Source organism: Chelonia mydas, chromosome 1, assembly GCF_015237465.2.
Source record: "Chelonia mydas isolate rCheMyd1 chromosome 1, rCheMyd1.pri.v2, whole genome shotgun sequence".
NCBI classification, from domain to species: domain Eukaryota; kingdom Metazoa; phylum Chordata; order Testudines; family Cheloniidae; genus Chelonia; species Chelonia mydas.
This window is the reverse complement of record NC_057849.1, coordinates 43809791-43823804: the sequence shown is the minus strand read 5'-3', so window position 1 is coordinate 43823804 and position 14014 is coordinate 43809791. Positions and strand designations below refer to the sequence as shown.

At 37.9% G+C, this 14014-nt stretch overlaps 1 protein-coding gene across 3 annotated transcripts in view; it reads left to right on the top strand.

Moving 5' to 3' along the window:
• The window catches only part of ATP8A2 (ATPase phospholipid transporting 8A2), a 652386-nt gene that overhangs the window by 107375 nt on the left and 530997 nt on the right, over positions 1-14014 (top strand). For 2 of the 3 annotated variants that reach the window (XM_027821585.3, XM_043530953.1), the window contains exons 3-5: positions 2842-2941; positions 5799-5897; positions 9199-9244. In XM_027821585.3, coding sequence (XP_027677386.3) covers positions 2842-2941; positions 5799-5897; positions 9199-9244 — 245 coding nt within the window. Of the gene's footprint in view, positions 1-2841; positions 2942-5798; positions 5898-9198; positions 9245-14014 lie in introns of those variants that run through there. The other variant, XM_043530957.1, reaches the window with a different exon arrangement.

Sequence of the window (14014 nt, the reverse complement as noted above, 5' to 3'; positions counted from 1 at the left end):
CTGAAATTTAACTAACCAATCCTAACATATTGTAACATGATTATTTAACCAATTATATCCCACCACCTTAATTAGTTTACACCCAGCAAAAATAATTATACAGCAGACAGGAACAATCACAGAACCGGACAGAGATTATACAGACAAACAATAGCAAAGTGGGAACTATAATGACAAAACAATACAGAAGTGAGGATTTCACATCCCAGCTATTGATAAGTGAGTTCTTGCCAGACAGGATGCTATCAAACTAAGTTTCCTTTTACATCTTCTAGGCACTTCCCTTTCTCTGGAGGCGATGGGCATTATCAGGACAGGATTGTATTCCTAACAGCCCAATAGCACCTTATTTCAATGTGACTAGTTTGGAATGTGAGGATGTGACCGGTCCTGTCCCAGCTTATGGCTGCCTCTGTTGCTTAGCCAAAGGCCTTAGCCTAAGAACAGGGCCTCAGACTGTTAAAGTAAGAGAAGGACTTTACACTGGCAGACAGTGATTTTGATTCTCTCTTTTATACCTCTAACTAGCCAAGTGATAAGAATACGCCTAAATTCTTAGAGTATAGGCCTTTACAGACAGGCCTCAATATCTATATCCTAACAGCTTCTTACATCAATAATTAGTTTAGCAAGATCATTAGAGTCTATGTTAGTACATGAACACTTTACCATTTACATAGCAATGATATTAGGAAATTACTTTAGTGCTTTGCATTTAGTTAAAATACTTACAAATATGCCATTCAAAATGATTTGCCGTTTCACAACTGAAGAAATAAAGGTTTAAAACATTTCCAACTACACATGTTTTTCCTAGACACTTTTAAGTGAAGTTTTTAGAGTAATTATAAAATTCAACAAGAATATTTCTAGAATTATTTGTGTGGGTTTACTCTGAAATTTTTCTTGGGAGAGTGAAAAAGTCCACTTTACACCTAGATTTATTCTTTGATAACGCAACCCTACATTCCTTTTCACAAATCAGGTCTTTTCCTAAAAGGTGAATGTTTTTTGTATGATGTGTTTTCTTGAGACAAGGATTACATTTGTACCAAACTGGTATTTTACACAAAGGAAGATGTTCTGGTTTGTTTGTCTCTGGGGTGACAGAAAGCAGAAGCCTCTTGGAATTGCTCTCCTTAGTTTGAATGTTTTCTACAATTGAATAAACAAAAACATATATATGTGAGGTACTTTTCTCCAAGTACCATATATATGAGAGCAATGATAAATATACACTATTTTTCAGTAAAGGCACAGGGAAGCTTAATTACATAACATTAAAATAGTGTATTAATATACTTTTTGCATTAATATTGAGGTCTCTACCTCAATTTATTACTTAAAAACAAAGAGCTGAATTTTCCCCTGCATCTGCGGTTTTCTTGCTGTGAGGGGAAGGAGGTAGCCATTGGGGAGCCAGGTACAGCAAGCTCCCTCATTCAGCACCAGACTGGCCCTGACATTCCTTAGAGTAGCCCAGGTGCTACTCTAGCTTATACCACTAGATATCTTCTTCCACTGGAGTGTAGAAGAGCTCTGCTAAGGTGGAGTGAAGGGGTGGCTGGAATGGGAGCCAGCTCTACCCATTTCACTAGCTTTATGCCAACAGAGAAATCCCTTCTCCAAGGATAAATCTTCACTGGCCACTTATGGGCAGAACCCAACCAGTCTGCACCGCCTGATCAGCACAAAGTGGATGCATCATACTGCAGGATCTGGCCCAACATATTTCCATTCCAGTTCTCTGTACATTGTAGAGGTTCATGAGCCTAGGAATTCTATTTGGTACTCATATTTATGTTTGCACTGGTCACCTGTCAGCCACTTTTTGTGTTGGCATGGGGACATGGCTCATTACAAAACTGAACAATATAATGTCTTGGGCTTTATAGACTTTTCTCCTGAAATTGACCAGGTTTTCATTTGTATCACAACATTTATTGTTACTTGTTAATAGATGTCCGTTATGCAGCTAGCAGAGAAAATGACACAATTTATCTGAAAAATGAGTTTTCTTCCTAATTTGTTGGTATGGCTAGATGTATATCACCTTTTGCATTACTCTTCCTATGATGTAATTACCTCAAGATATCACTACACAAAATGATCAGCAAGGGTAATTCTGAAATTATCTTTTTTTTTTTGGTAGCTTAGTGCTCACCACGCGGGCTTTGAGTTCAGCGTACTAGGTCAGTTCTGAGACAAGAAGTGATTCAGAGTATGAAATAAAAGGCAGATTGTAAATTGTGTGGCACATTTCCGTAATTAAAGTAGCTGTTAATTCTTTAAAGTGTGGCTGTACTTTGAAAAATCACTCTGTAAAAAATGGCGTTGTGGAGTTTCCAGCCGATAGCCTGGTTATAACCGTTCCAGGATATAACAATAACAAATGTAGTATTAATTGGACTTAACCACATGCTTAAAGATAAGCACGTGCTTAAGTGGTTTTCTGAACTCGGTTCCTAATGAAGTACAAATGTAAGTGTTAGAGAGAACTGCCCATAGTACTGGAGTTTGGACAGATATTTTAAATAGATAATTTTTGTCTTCTGACTGTACCATCAGGTGATATTTGTTGTAATGATCAGAGTTACTGCCTTTCTGCGAGCCTTCAGGGTCCAATACACACTCCCTCAAAAGGGAGAACGACATTATATTTCTATACATTATACATCTCCTTAATGTTTACCCACAACTCCCTATATTAACTTTGAACAATGAAGTCATTGCTAGCTCTTGAGGCACTATCATTTTTCTGCAGGTTTTTTTTTTTTTGTGGTTACACTACTGTACTTTAACCAAGTTTTTGTTGTTTGTTTTTGCTTTTTGAACCTACAGTACAGCTAAGTACAGCGTGGTGACATTTCTACCTCGATTCCTCTATGAGCAGATTAGAAAAGCTGCTAATGCTTTCTTCCTCTTCATTGCCTTACTGCAGGTATGGTTTTATTTTTTTAACCTTTGATTCAAAAGAAATTCCAATGTAATTACAAAGAAACTAAAAGAAAAAAAAATCAAGTGTGCCTCAATAGAATAATTCATAGATTCATAGACACTAAGGTCAGAAGGGACCATTATGATCATCTAGTCTGACCTCCTGCACAATGCAGGCCACAGACTCTCACCCACCCACTCCTGCGAAAAACCTCTCACCTATGTCTGAGCTATTGAAGTCCTCAAATCGTGGTTTAAAGACTTCAAGGAGCAGAGAATCCTCCAGCAAGTGATCCGTGCCCCATGCTACAGAGGAAGGCGAAAAACCTCCAGGGCCTCTTCCCATCTACCCTGGAGAAAAATTCCTTCCCGACCCCAAATATGGCGATCAGCTAAACCCTGAGCATATGGGCAAGATTCACCAGCCAGATACTACAGAAAATTCTTTCCTGGGTAACTCAGATCCCACCCCATCTAACATCCCATCACATTGGGCCTATTTACCATGAATATTTAAAGATCAATTAATTACCAAAATCATGTTATCCCATCATATCATCTCCTCCATAAACTCATCGAGTTTAATCTTAAAGCCCGATAGGTCTTTTGCCCCCACTGCTTCCCTTGGAAGGCTATTCCAAAACTTCACTCCTCTGATGGTTAGAAACCTTCATCTAATTTCAAGTCTAAACTTCCCAATGGCCAGTTTATATCCATTTGTTCTTGTGTCTACATTGGTACTGAGCTTAAATAATTCCTCTCCCGCTCCAGTATTTATCCCTTCGATATATTTATAGATAGCAATCATATCTCCCCTCGACCTTCTTTTAGTTAGACTAAACAAACCAAGCTCCTTGAGTCTCCTTTCATAAGACAGGTTTTCCATTCCTCGGATCATCCTAGTAGCCCTTCTCTGTATCTGTTCCAGTTTGAATTCATCCTTCTTAAACATGGGAGACCAGAACTGCACACAGTATTCCAGGTGAGGTCTCACCAGTGCCTTGTATAATGGTACTAACACCTCCTTATCTCTACTGGAAATACCTCGCCTGATGCATCCCAACACTGCATTAGCTTTTTTCGCGGCCATATCACATTGGCGGCTCAGTCATCCTACGATCAACCAATACTCCAAGGTCCTTCTCCTCCATTACTTCTAATTAATGTGTCCCCAGCTTATAACTAAAATTCTTGTTATTAATCCCTAAATGCATGACCTTACACTTCTCACTATTAAATTTCATCCTATTACTATTACTCCAGTTTACAAGGTCATCCAGATCCTCCTGTATGATATCCCGGTCCTTCTCTAAATTGGCAATACCTCCCAGCTTTGTATCATCTGCAAACTTTATTAGCACACTCCCACTTTTTGTGGGAGTAATAAAAAGGTCAGTAATAAAAAGAAATAAGATTGGTCCCAAAACCGATCCCTGAGGAACTCCACTGGTAACCTCCCTCCAGCCTGACAGTTCACCTTTCAGTAGGACCCGCTGAGGTCTCCCTGTTAACCAATTCCTTATCCACCTTTCAATTTTCCTATTGATCCCCATCTTTTCCAATTTAACTAATAATTCCCCATGTGGCACTGTATCAAATGCCTTACTGAAATCTAGGTAAATTAGATCCACTGCGTTTCCTTTGTCTAAAAAGTCTGTTACTTTCTCAAAGAAGGAGATCAGGTTGGTTTGGCACGATCTACCTTTTGTAAAACCATGTTGTATTTTGTTCCATTTACCATTGACCTCATTGTCCTTAACTACTTTCTCCTTCAAAATTTTTTCCAAGACCTTGCATACTATAGATGTCAAACTAACAGGCCTGTAGTTACCCGGATCACTTTTTTTTCCTTTCTTAAAAATAGGAACTATGTTAGCAATTCTCCAGTCATATGGTATAACCCCTGAGTTTACAGATTCATTAAAAATTCTTGCTAATGGGCTTGCAATTTCATGTGCCAATTCCTTTAATATTCTTGGATGAAGATAAAGTAGTCACCATTATCACAGTGTGAAGTACATAACTTTAAACAGGAACTTAAAGGATAGTTGGAGATTTTGAAAGCTGTTTGCAAAGTAAATTCCAATTTTATAAGAAGCCTTGTTGCTAATTTCACCGTAAATCACTATTAAACTAACCAAAGATACTAAAAAAAGCTTCCTTTTTTGCATACATGTGCTTGTAAAGCCAGGTTGTCTTAGTTACTATAGGCCAGATACTCATCTGGTATAAATAAAGAAAATGAAGGTATGCTACTTTACACCACCTGAATGAGTTCAACTGTCTAGGCCTGGGAGGGAGAGAGAAATGTGTAAGTAATAGAATTGTAGAAATTCTAAAATGGCCTATGATAGCTTTACTTTGTGAAATAATGTTATGATGTAAAGGTCTGGTATATCAGGGCGTTTCAGAGCCATAAGCAAGTGCTTATAAACCATTGAGAAGCTGGGAATCTCCACTTTCCACTGTTTATAAAGCTTCTCTTTCTGGTCCTGAATCTTAAATATCTCGGTGATACGGGACTGACTATGATCTATCTTGCACCTCTGACCAATACATTTTTAGGGGAAACTTTTGCACTTGGGTGGGAGGGGAAGAAGGAAACATTTCTCTGACATGTTGTTTTTAATTTGTTTGAAAATGGATCTGTTTGAATCGTCTCAAAGTTTATTGTGTCAGAATAAGTTCCAGTATATGTGGGATAGTTTGCAGAGTGCAGCTGAGAGGGTTAAGGTTCCATCCCTTATGGCTGCTGTTCTAGTTCCACTTTCACTTGATATATTCATAAAATACTAAACTTTACCTGATATAAATCATAGATTTGCTGCATAAAACAGTTTTATTTTTTTCTTCCTTTACAGCAAATTCCAGATGTCTCTCCAACAGGAAGATATACCACCTTGGTGCCATTGCTATTTATTCTAACCGTTGCTGGCATCAAAGAGATTATAGAAGACTACGTGAGTATAATTTATTTAATTTGGGAAACAGGTAGGCTTCCTACCAATGAAGCACATACAGTTTTAGTAAATGCATCTTTAAGAGTGACACAGTAACCGTTGTTGTTGGATCAAATCCTGAGATCTTTGCTTAGTTGTTACTCAGCCCTTTTCAGGTAAATAGTCCATTGACTTTAAGAGGAGTTTGCCTGAGACAGGACCTCAGGAGTCGGCTCATTATCATTATTTAATAGTACTTTATTAAACATATGTATGTCTTCATAGGTGTGCTGTCTGTTTTGAAGAATTGAATGGATCTGGGCTGGTGGGTTGATGTGAAAGCTTATGTACAATAGGAAATGCAGATGAACTTTGAACTGGGTAACGAAAACATAATATTAAAACAAATGGAGCTGCACCTATTTATATCAGCGGAGAATCTGCCTCATAGTATAGCAATAAAAATATTTGAATTTATTTTGTCAAGAGAATTCCTAAGTTTAAAACATACTGAGAAAAGCAAATTTTGAAGACGCTATACACATATTTTTATTTGGAAGAGTGAGAAATATAAATATCTTTCTGTACTTGTAAGAATAATCACACTCACTAAATCTCATCTCTTTTCACCTTCTAATACGTGTAGCACAATAATTGCACATGAAGGAGCAAACTTTCAAATTGGCTTCCCCAGAGAATGCGAATTTGCATGCCCAAATTTTAGCTTGCAGTGTTTTGTTTTGCACACTCCAAAGCTCCATATTTCTTGCACAAGTAGAGCAATTAGTTATCTAGTAACCCAGTTTGCACATTTGTATCCAGCAGGATCAGGGTGCAAAAAATCATTGCCTAAAATTACATGTGTAAAAAAGAATTATGTGCTGTTCTGTTTGTGCAAGTTTAGGTGCTGCTTTGTAAAGTTTGGCCCAAAGGCTTCTCTGAGTAGAAACAGAATCGCTTATTTGTGGCCAAGAAATTGACTCTTTAATTACATATGGAGGCAAAAAAAAAAAGCTGTTTCTCTGTTTTCTTTTCCTCTCAACTCAGGTGTAGTATGTTCTCTTTAAGTAGTCAAAAGTTAGATTTTGCCATCCTGAACAGTATCTTAGGTCTGGTCTCTAAAATACACAATGCTAGAGCCTTTAATTCTGCCCTTTCTTTAAGGAGGGAGAAGGTATAGTTGTACATTTTATTGTCAAAGAGACTAAAATGCCCAATTTGTTGAGCAATAGTGTCACTGGTGGATGAATATCAGAAGGAAGATATTGAAGGCCATTGGCACATGACAGAGAGATCGCCAGGGAACCTTCCAATGTTTGGATATACTTTGGTTACACATACACATTTTGGATTTTTCTCTGAACAGAACCTTTGGCCCCTCAGTGGAATTTAGATTCGTCTTTGGGAAAACAGCATTTTATTTAGCAATAAATCTCTGCCAAAAAGAAAGGAAAACTGAAAGCAACATACCTTTTTCATCTGACAAATAAAAAGACATCCCTAATCAGAACTGACTTTCTTTTGTAGTAAGCCAGCATTATTTAGTCCTTTGACTTTGAAACATAGGTAAACTCCGTAGCCAAGAGACCTTTCCTGGCAAGCAGATTGGAAGACAATGTAAAGGATGACTGTCACCGGGGGCTGCTGTTTCTCCCCAGCTCCAAGCATGTGCTGCTACGCCCAGTCTCTGTCAAGGAGGCTTATAATTCTATTATAACAAAGATTACCAAACAAACAGAACACCATCTTAAATCCATACCTGGTCACCCGTCCCAGGGGTCTCTGGCACTCCTGTTTCTGGCAGTTTCCTCCTCCAACAGCTCCGCTCCCCTTCTGGGAATGCCTACACAGCAAAGAAAAACCCATGGCTGGGTTGACTTCTGGGCTGTCTGGCGCCTGAACAATGGGACCCTCCCACCCCACAGTGTCCTAGAGCATGGGCTTGGGCATCTACATAGCCATGAAACAGCCCCACTGCCTGACTCCTGCGAGCCCGAGTCGGCTAGTATGGGCTAGCCATGGGTTTTTCTTTGCTGCGTAGATGGACCCATTGAAGCCCAGCCACCAGGTTGGTTCCTTCAGCCCCTGGCCCCCTTGCTCCAGGGGCCCACCACCGGAGTTAGCTCTGCTCCAGCATGGCTTTGCTCCCCAGGGCTCAGCTGTCTCAGTCCTTCCTTCATCTAGCTGCCTACTAGCAGACCTTTATAGGCCCAGGTGTAGCCCAGTCTTCTTTAATTAGCTGGATTGGGCTCATCTGCTCCAGTCCAGGGGGAGCTGGGCTCAGTCTGTCCGCAGGGACCAGCTACCTTGTGACAATGACCCAGGGTGGTAAAAAGAATTGAAGACCTAACAAAAGCTGTGCATCTCATTCTGGTCATTTAATAGGTGCTCTCACTCCACAGGCTGTATATTCTTACGTCCAACAGGCTTAGACAAAACAATACCAACTATTTTAATTGACATTCAAAGCTGCTGGCTCAAATTGAGGTCCTGCAGCTAAGTGAGCTAAGTTAGGAAAAGTTTCCATTCCAGACATATGATAAACAGGGAAGGGATATGGAAAAAATTAAAAATGGAGGCAAGAGGATTTTCTCCCATACTTTCTCAAAATATTATTTCTAAGCATTCTCATCCACACTCCCTACCTAGAAAGGCACCCTCATTTGCTTTCTTAGTTAGGTATAAGTGTACTCAGCACCCTAAGATTATAAGGTAATTTAAGGCAAAGCCTTTCAGACAAATTCTGACACTTGGCAAGTGTAGATGAAATATTAACAAATACAAATGGGGGGAGAAAAATTCCTGCTGAGGTGAGCAGTCTGTTTTGTAAAAAAAGGATTACAGGGTTCCAGGAAAGTAGGGTTATTATAGTCAAAAGGTCTTTCTCCTGTCAGCTCTTGAATTAATTATGTCAGGTTTTTTTTTACTGTATATTAAGAAGCTTTGAATACATAATGCTAGAACAAATTACACATAGAATATGTGTAGGCAACACACTCTAACTCCTATCATGTAGAATTATTCACTTGTTCTCATTGCACTTTTGGGGGGCAGCTTTTAACTTGCCTTGTTATCTGTTATTCAGCATAGTGAATACCACCTCCTAATTTAGATGCAAAAAGTCAATATTGGTCTTTTGTAATTCTAAGCAAAAAGGTGCATAAAACAGCATAGACGATCCAATTTAATTGACAAAAGAGAGATCTCTGCCTTGTCCTTTACTCCTCCTGTTTTTGCCTTGTTTATTCAGCACATGGGTTACTAATGTGGAATCTTCCTGAGTGTAATTAAATATTGTTGTTTTTTGTTTGTTTCATGACAGAAAAGGCATAAGGCAGACAGTACAGTAAACAAAAAGAAAACAATAGGTAAGATCCTAATGTAGTTTCATTTTTTTAAACTAAATATTATGCAGTAGGAATGGCCAGATGCAAATGTATTGTGAAGATGAATCATTATTTTAAAACTAATCATGTATTATCTTCTGATTCTATAAATTCTAAAGAACTAGAGGAAGATGTACATGAATGACTGTTTGAATGCTAGGTGCTAATAATTAGTCGTCATTAATTTTTTGTCTCATTATGAATGATGATATGAAGAACTTGGTAGAATAAGGGGTGTGATGTCCTGGGATATAGAGACCTCTGCTTCTCTTGAACCTTAGGACATCAGTCTTACTGAATAACTGCCTGGAGGCATTGCTGTTTGTTAATGCAAACCTTACTGTTGCTATATCAGTTCATCCATAACTTTTATTTAAAATGAAAAAATATGAGCAGTATTTTGGTTGCACTTAGAATCTTTCAAATGGAAGAAATGTTTTAAATGAAATCACTGTATGTTAAGGTATAGTTTCATTACTCTTTAAAAAAAATAGCTTAGCTTCCAGAAAAACACTTTGGAGAGCGAATTTGCTAAAATTTTGAAGATCTACTAGTGTGTGATCTTTGCAGGTATTTGCATGACCTAAGTGCAGTTTAGTATAATACTGTTGGTTGGTTGCACATTGGGGTTTTGATCTCTAAGCAATGTGTTACCCAAACCAGATATAGTCTGCTATTATTCCATACTTTTGACGTTCTGTTGGACCAAAATATTCCAATATACTTGAACGTACCGCCCACTCATTTTGAGGGGAATTTCTTGTGTGAATCCAAAGGCAGATTTTGGCTTTTGGTTCTTTTTACCCACATTTTGACCTAGGGCATTCCTTGCTGTGGCTTTCAAATACCGAATAGTCTTCTTACTCATTGAAACTTCTCTGTGGCTCTCAAAGGCATTTAGTTCATGAGCATGTATTGGTTAATGTAGTCTTTGGAAACATAGGGAAATATCATCCCTTCATCCATATGGGGCACAAAGACATGATTAGTGAGAGTCCTGTCATAGTGAGCCCGGAAATACTGGGGAAGAGGCATCTCAGGGCTTGCCTTCACTGCAAAGTTAACTTGAGATATAATTCAAGCATTGCCCCTAACTCAACTCCCATCCATACACACAAACCCTTAACTCGAGAGTGGTGGTGTTTTTACCAGTCAAGGGGCATAGGCTACAACAAGAGTGAGCAAAAATTGTCAGCTGCTGTCAAGGTTCCTTCCCCACTCTGAATATCCCCCACAAGCCTTACACCCCCTTTCCTGGGGAAGGCTTGATAAAAATCCTCACCAATTTGTACAGGTGAACATAGACCCAAACCCTTGGATCTTAAGAACAATAAAAAAAAGAATCAGGTTCTTAAAAGAAGAATTTTAATTAAAGAAAAGGTAAAAGAATCAGGATGGTAAATACCTTACAGGGTAATCAGATTCAAAACATAGAGAATCCCTCTAGGCAAAACCTTAAGTTACAAAAAGACACAAAAAGAGGAATATACATTCCATCCAGCAAAGCTTATTTTACCAGCCATTAAACAAAAGGAAATCTAACATATTTCTAGCTAGATTACTTACTAACTAACAGTTGTAAGGCTGCATTCCTGATCTGTTCCCGGCAAAAGCATCACACAGACGAACCCTTTGTTCCCCCCCTCCAGATTTGAAAGTATCTTGTCTCCTCATTGGTTGTTTTGGTCAGGTGCCAACGAGGTTATTTTAGCTTCTTAACCCTTTACAGGTGAAAGGGTTTTGCCTCTGGCCAGGAGGGATTTTATAGCACTGTATACAGAAAGGTGGTTACCCTTCCCTTTATATTTATGACAGCTGCAAACACAATCATTCTGTGTTGCTAATACAATTACTGTGTAGTTTAAGAGTTATTTTGCCGCATGACTACTCTCACTCAATCTAGGCTAATTTGAGAGGAGTTAACTTGAGTTATCTACACTCTAGTTAACTCTGCAGTGAAGATTTCACCCCAGATGCACAGAAGCAGGATTTACTATTTATTTTGGGATTAATGTACTTTGGTCTTATTTTAACTAGAGAAGACTGACCACCTCTAAGGTATAATCTCTTGAAAGCTCTGCATAGAAAGACACACAGAAGAGATTATAACTGAAGTAATCATTATTCACTACTAGGTAGTGCTCTGTTTTTGTTTTATTTTCCTTTCTTTAGTTATAAAATTGATAAATGATTAAGTTTATTATCAATTTATTAATTAATAAAATAAGTATTATGGTTGTCTTGTGGTGTCCCCTAAGGCATAGTAATAATCCCATCTGACTAAAATAGTGATGGTCACATCCCGGAATTAGCATTAAGAGAGGCAGTTAAGATTTGGCCTATCATTTTTTGTTTCTGTAGACGATAAATTGTTAGTAATTTTTGGAAAAATAAAAATAATAGAAAAGTTACATGAAAAACTCCAAGAGTTGACACTCACAAAGACATCCAAGAATCCTGTTTAGGAGGGTGGGTTTGCTGCCTTGTAGGTTAGGAAGAGTTCTCCTCCTTGACTAGAATGAATGTTCCAGGATCTACAGGGAAATCCAATGGATTTCAGGGTATTAATATGTTGGACAGCTTCTCTGTACTTTTCCCAACTCTTTCCCCCTGCAGCAGCCAAACTGAAAGTGTCTTCCTTGTACCTGCATCCTCCTCCCTCCAAAACTTCACGGGGAGGTCAACGTCATGGAAAAGGGATTTGGCAGGAGTTAATGCTGACTTTGTCAGCACAAAATCCCATGAGGTGATTTCTGAATAAGGAGTTGCTGATTCATTATCAGATAACTAATTATTTCCCCAATTAATATAACAATTTTATATTTAAATAGCTTCTTGTGTTAGTAATCAGTTATAGCATAAAAAGACCTTGCTATATTTGTATATAAAACATCTGACTATTCACATAATAATGGTATCTGGCTGTTGTTATATGAAATATTTACATTTAGATAGAAAATATTTGCAAATAAACATCTCAAAGAAAGCTTATACCATCTTAAACATTTGAGGGACAACCTTTAAGGCAAACCCCAAGTTAGATACAAGTAATTGATATCATCTGTAAAATATTTCCAAACCATAATTTTGCCACCCTTGAACAAAGTGCCTGTAAAAGAAATCTGTTTTTTCAATAAGAATATTTTCAGAATTCTTTTTATGGGTTTAAACTAAGGCTTATCTCTTTGCAAAGAGGAGGAGTAAAGAAGTCTACTTCTATGACTAAGTTTAGAGCTCTGATAACACATCCTTGGTATCATAGATTAATGGTTCTCAACTGGGGGTACAGGTACCCCAGGGGGTACGCAGAGGTCTTCCAGGGGGTACAGCAAGTCATCTAGGTATTTGCCTAGTTTTAGAACAGGCAACATAAAAAGCACTAGTGAAGTCAGTACAAATTAAAATTTCATACCGACAATGACCTGTTTATACAGCTCTATATACTATAGGCTGAAATGTAAGCGTAATGTTTATATTCCAATTGATTTATTTTAAAAATGAGAAAGTAAGCAGTTTTTCAGTAATAGTGTGCTGTGACACTTCTGTATTTTTATGTCTGATTTTATAAATAAATAGTTTTTAAGTGAGGTGAAACTTGGAGGTACGCAAGACAAATTAGACTACTGAAAGGGGTACAGTATCCTGGAAAGGTATTATATCCTGTATAAAGAACATCCTCGTGTTCTTTTACACAATCAGGTCTCTTTCTAAAACATAAATATCCTAAGAATGTTTTCATGAGATAAAGAATCTGTGTAAACACACTTAGAAGCAACAAATATGGTTTCATGCCTAAACAGATGTCATCCTCTTTGACGCTTTTGGTGATGATTCTCAGCTTTCCTAGGAATTTCTTTAATTTGCTTGAACATTTTAGTGAGAAACCAGATCAATTTTTAATAAGCACGCGAATGATCATTCTTCACTCATCATGTGTACAAAATTAATGGAAATATCTCCTTATCTTCATTAAAGATGAAGGCAAGGATGTAATAACCTAAACCTGTATATAATTATAATAAAATTATTTATAACCACTTTTGCATCACTATTGATGTCTGTTCCTCAACAAAATAGAACCCTGATTTTTTTTTTTAAGATCTCGAAGGACTCTCAAAAAGTTACATAAAAGTGGGACTTCAGATAATCAGTACCTTCAAGCCTACCAGAGGTCTTCAGTTCTATAGGAACTTAACATCAGCACTGAGAACTTAGGAATCCCCTGGCAAGGAAGCCTGAAGCTAAGCTACCTAGTCCGTGCGATTTAGTAGCTGCACAGGGGTTAAGCTTCAGTCCTGTGGAACTTAAAACTCTCTAAAACTGAATCACCACCTCTGTAGAGATCTGCAGGATCTTTAGCTAGTGTAACCTCCGATGACAGAAGTGATTTTTTGTTAACTGGGATTTTCCCCTAAGTGAACTTAGGAAAATCAGATTGCGGTATATTGAGGTTGGTTTTGGGGTAGAAGTGACATGAATTTTAATTATTTTTTTTTTAAACCTATGAACACAGTGTTTGCCTTTTAGCTGGACGTCCTCCACCCTCCTGCCATGGAGGTAATAGCTGGCTTCTTTTGTTGGCTTCCTAGATACCTTTTCTGGGATGAGTGAACTACAAAAGAATGAATGAAAACATTCTAGATAAATCGTTTGGTGTGATGAAGTCATTTTTAACTTCTTTGCCATTACCCAGTAATGTACAACAAATACTCCCCTCCCCCCACAAGATAATGTGTTTCAGGAATGATCATT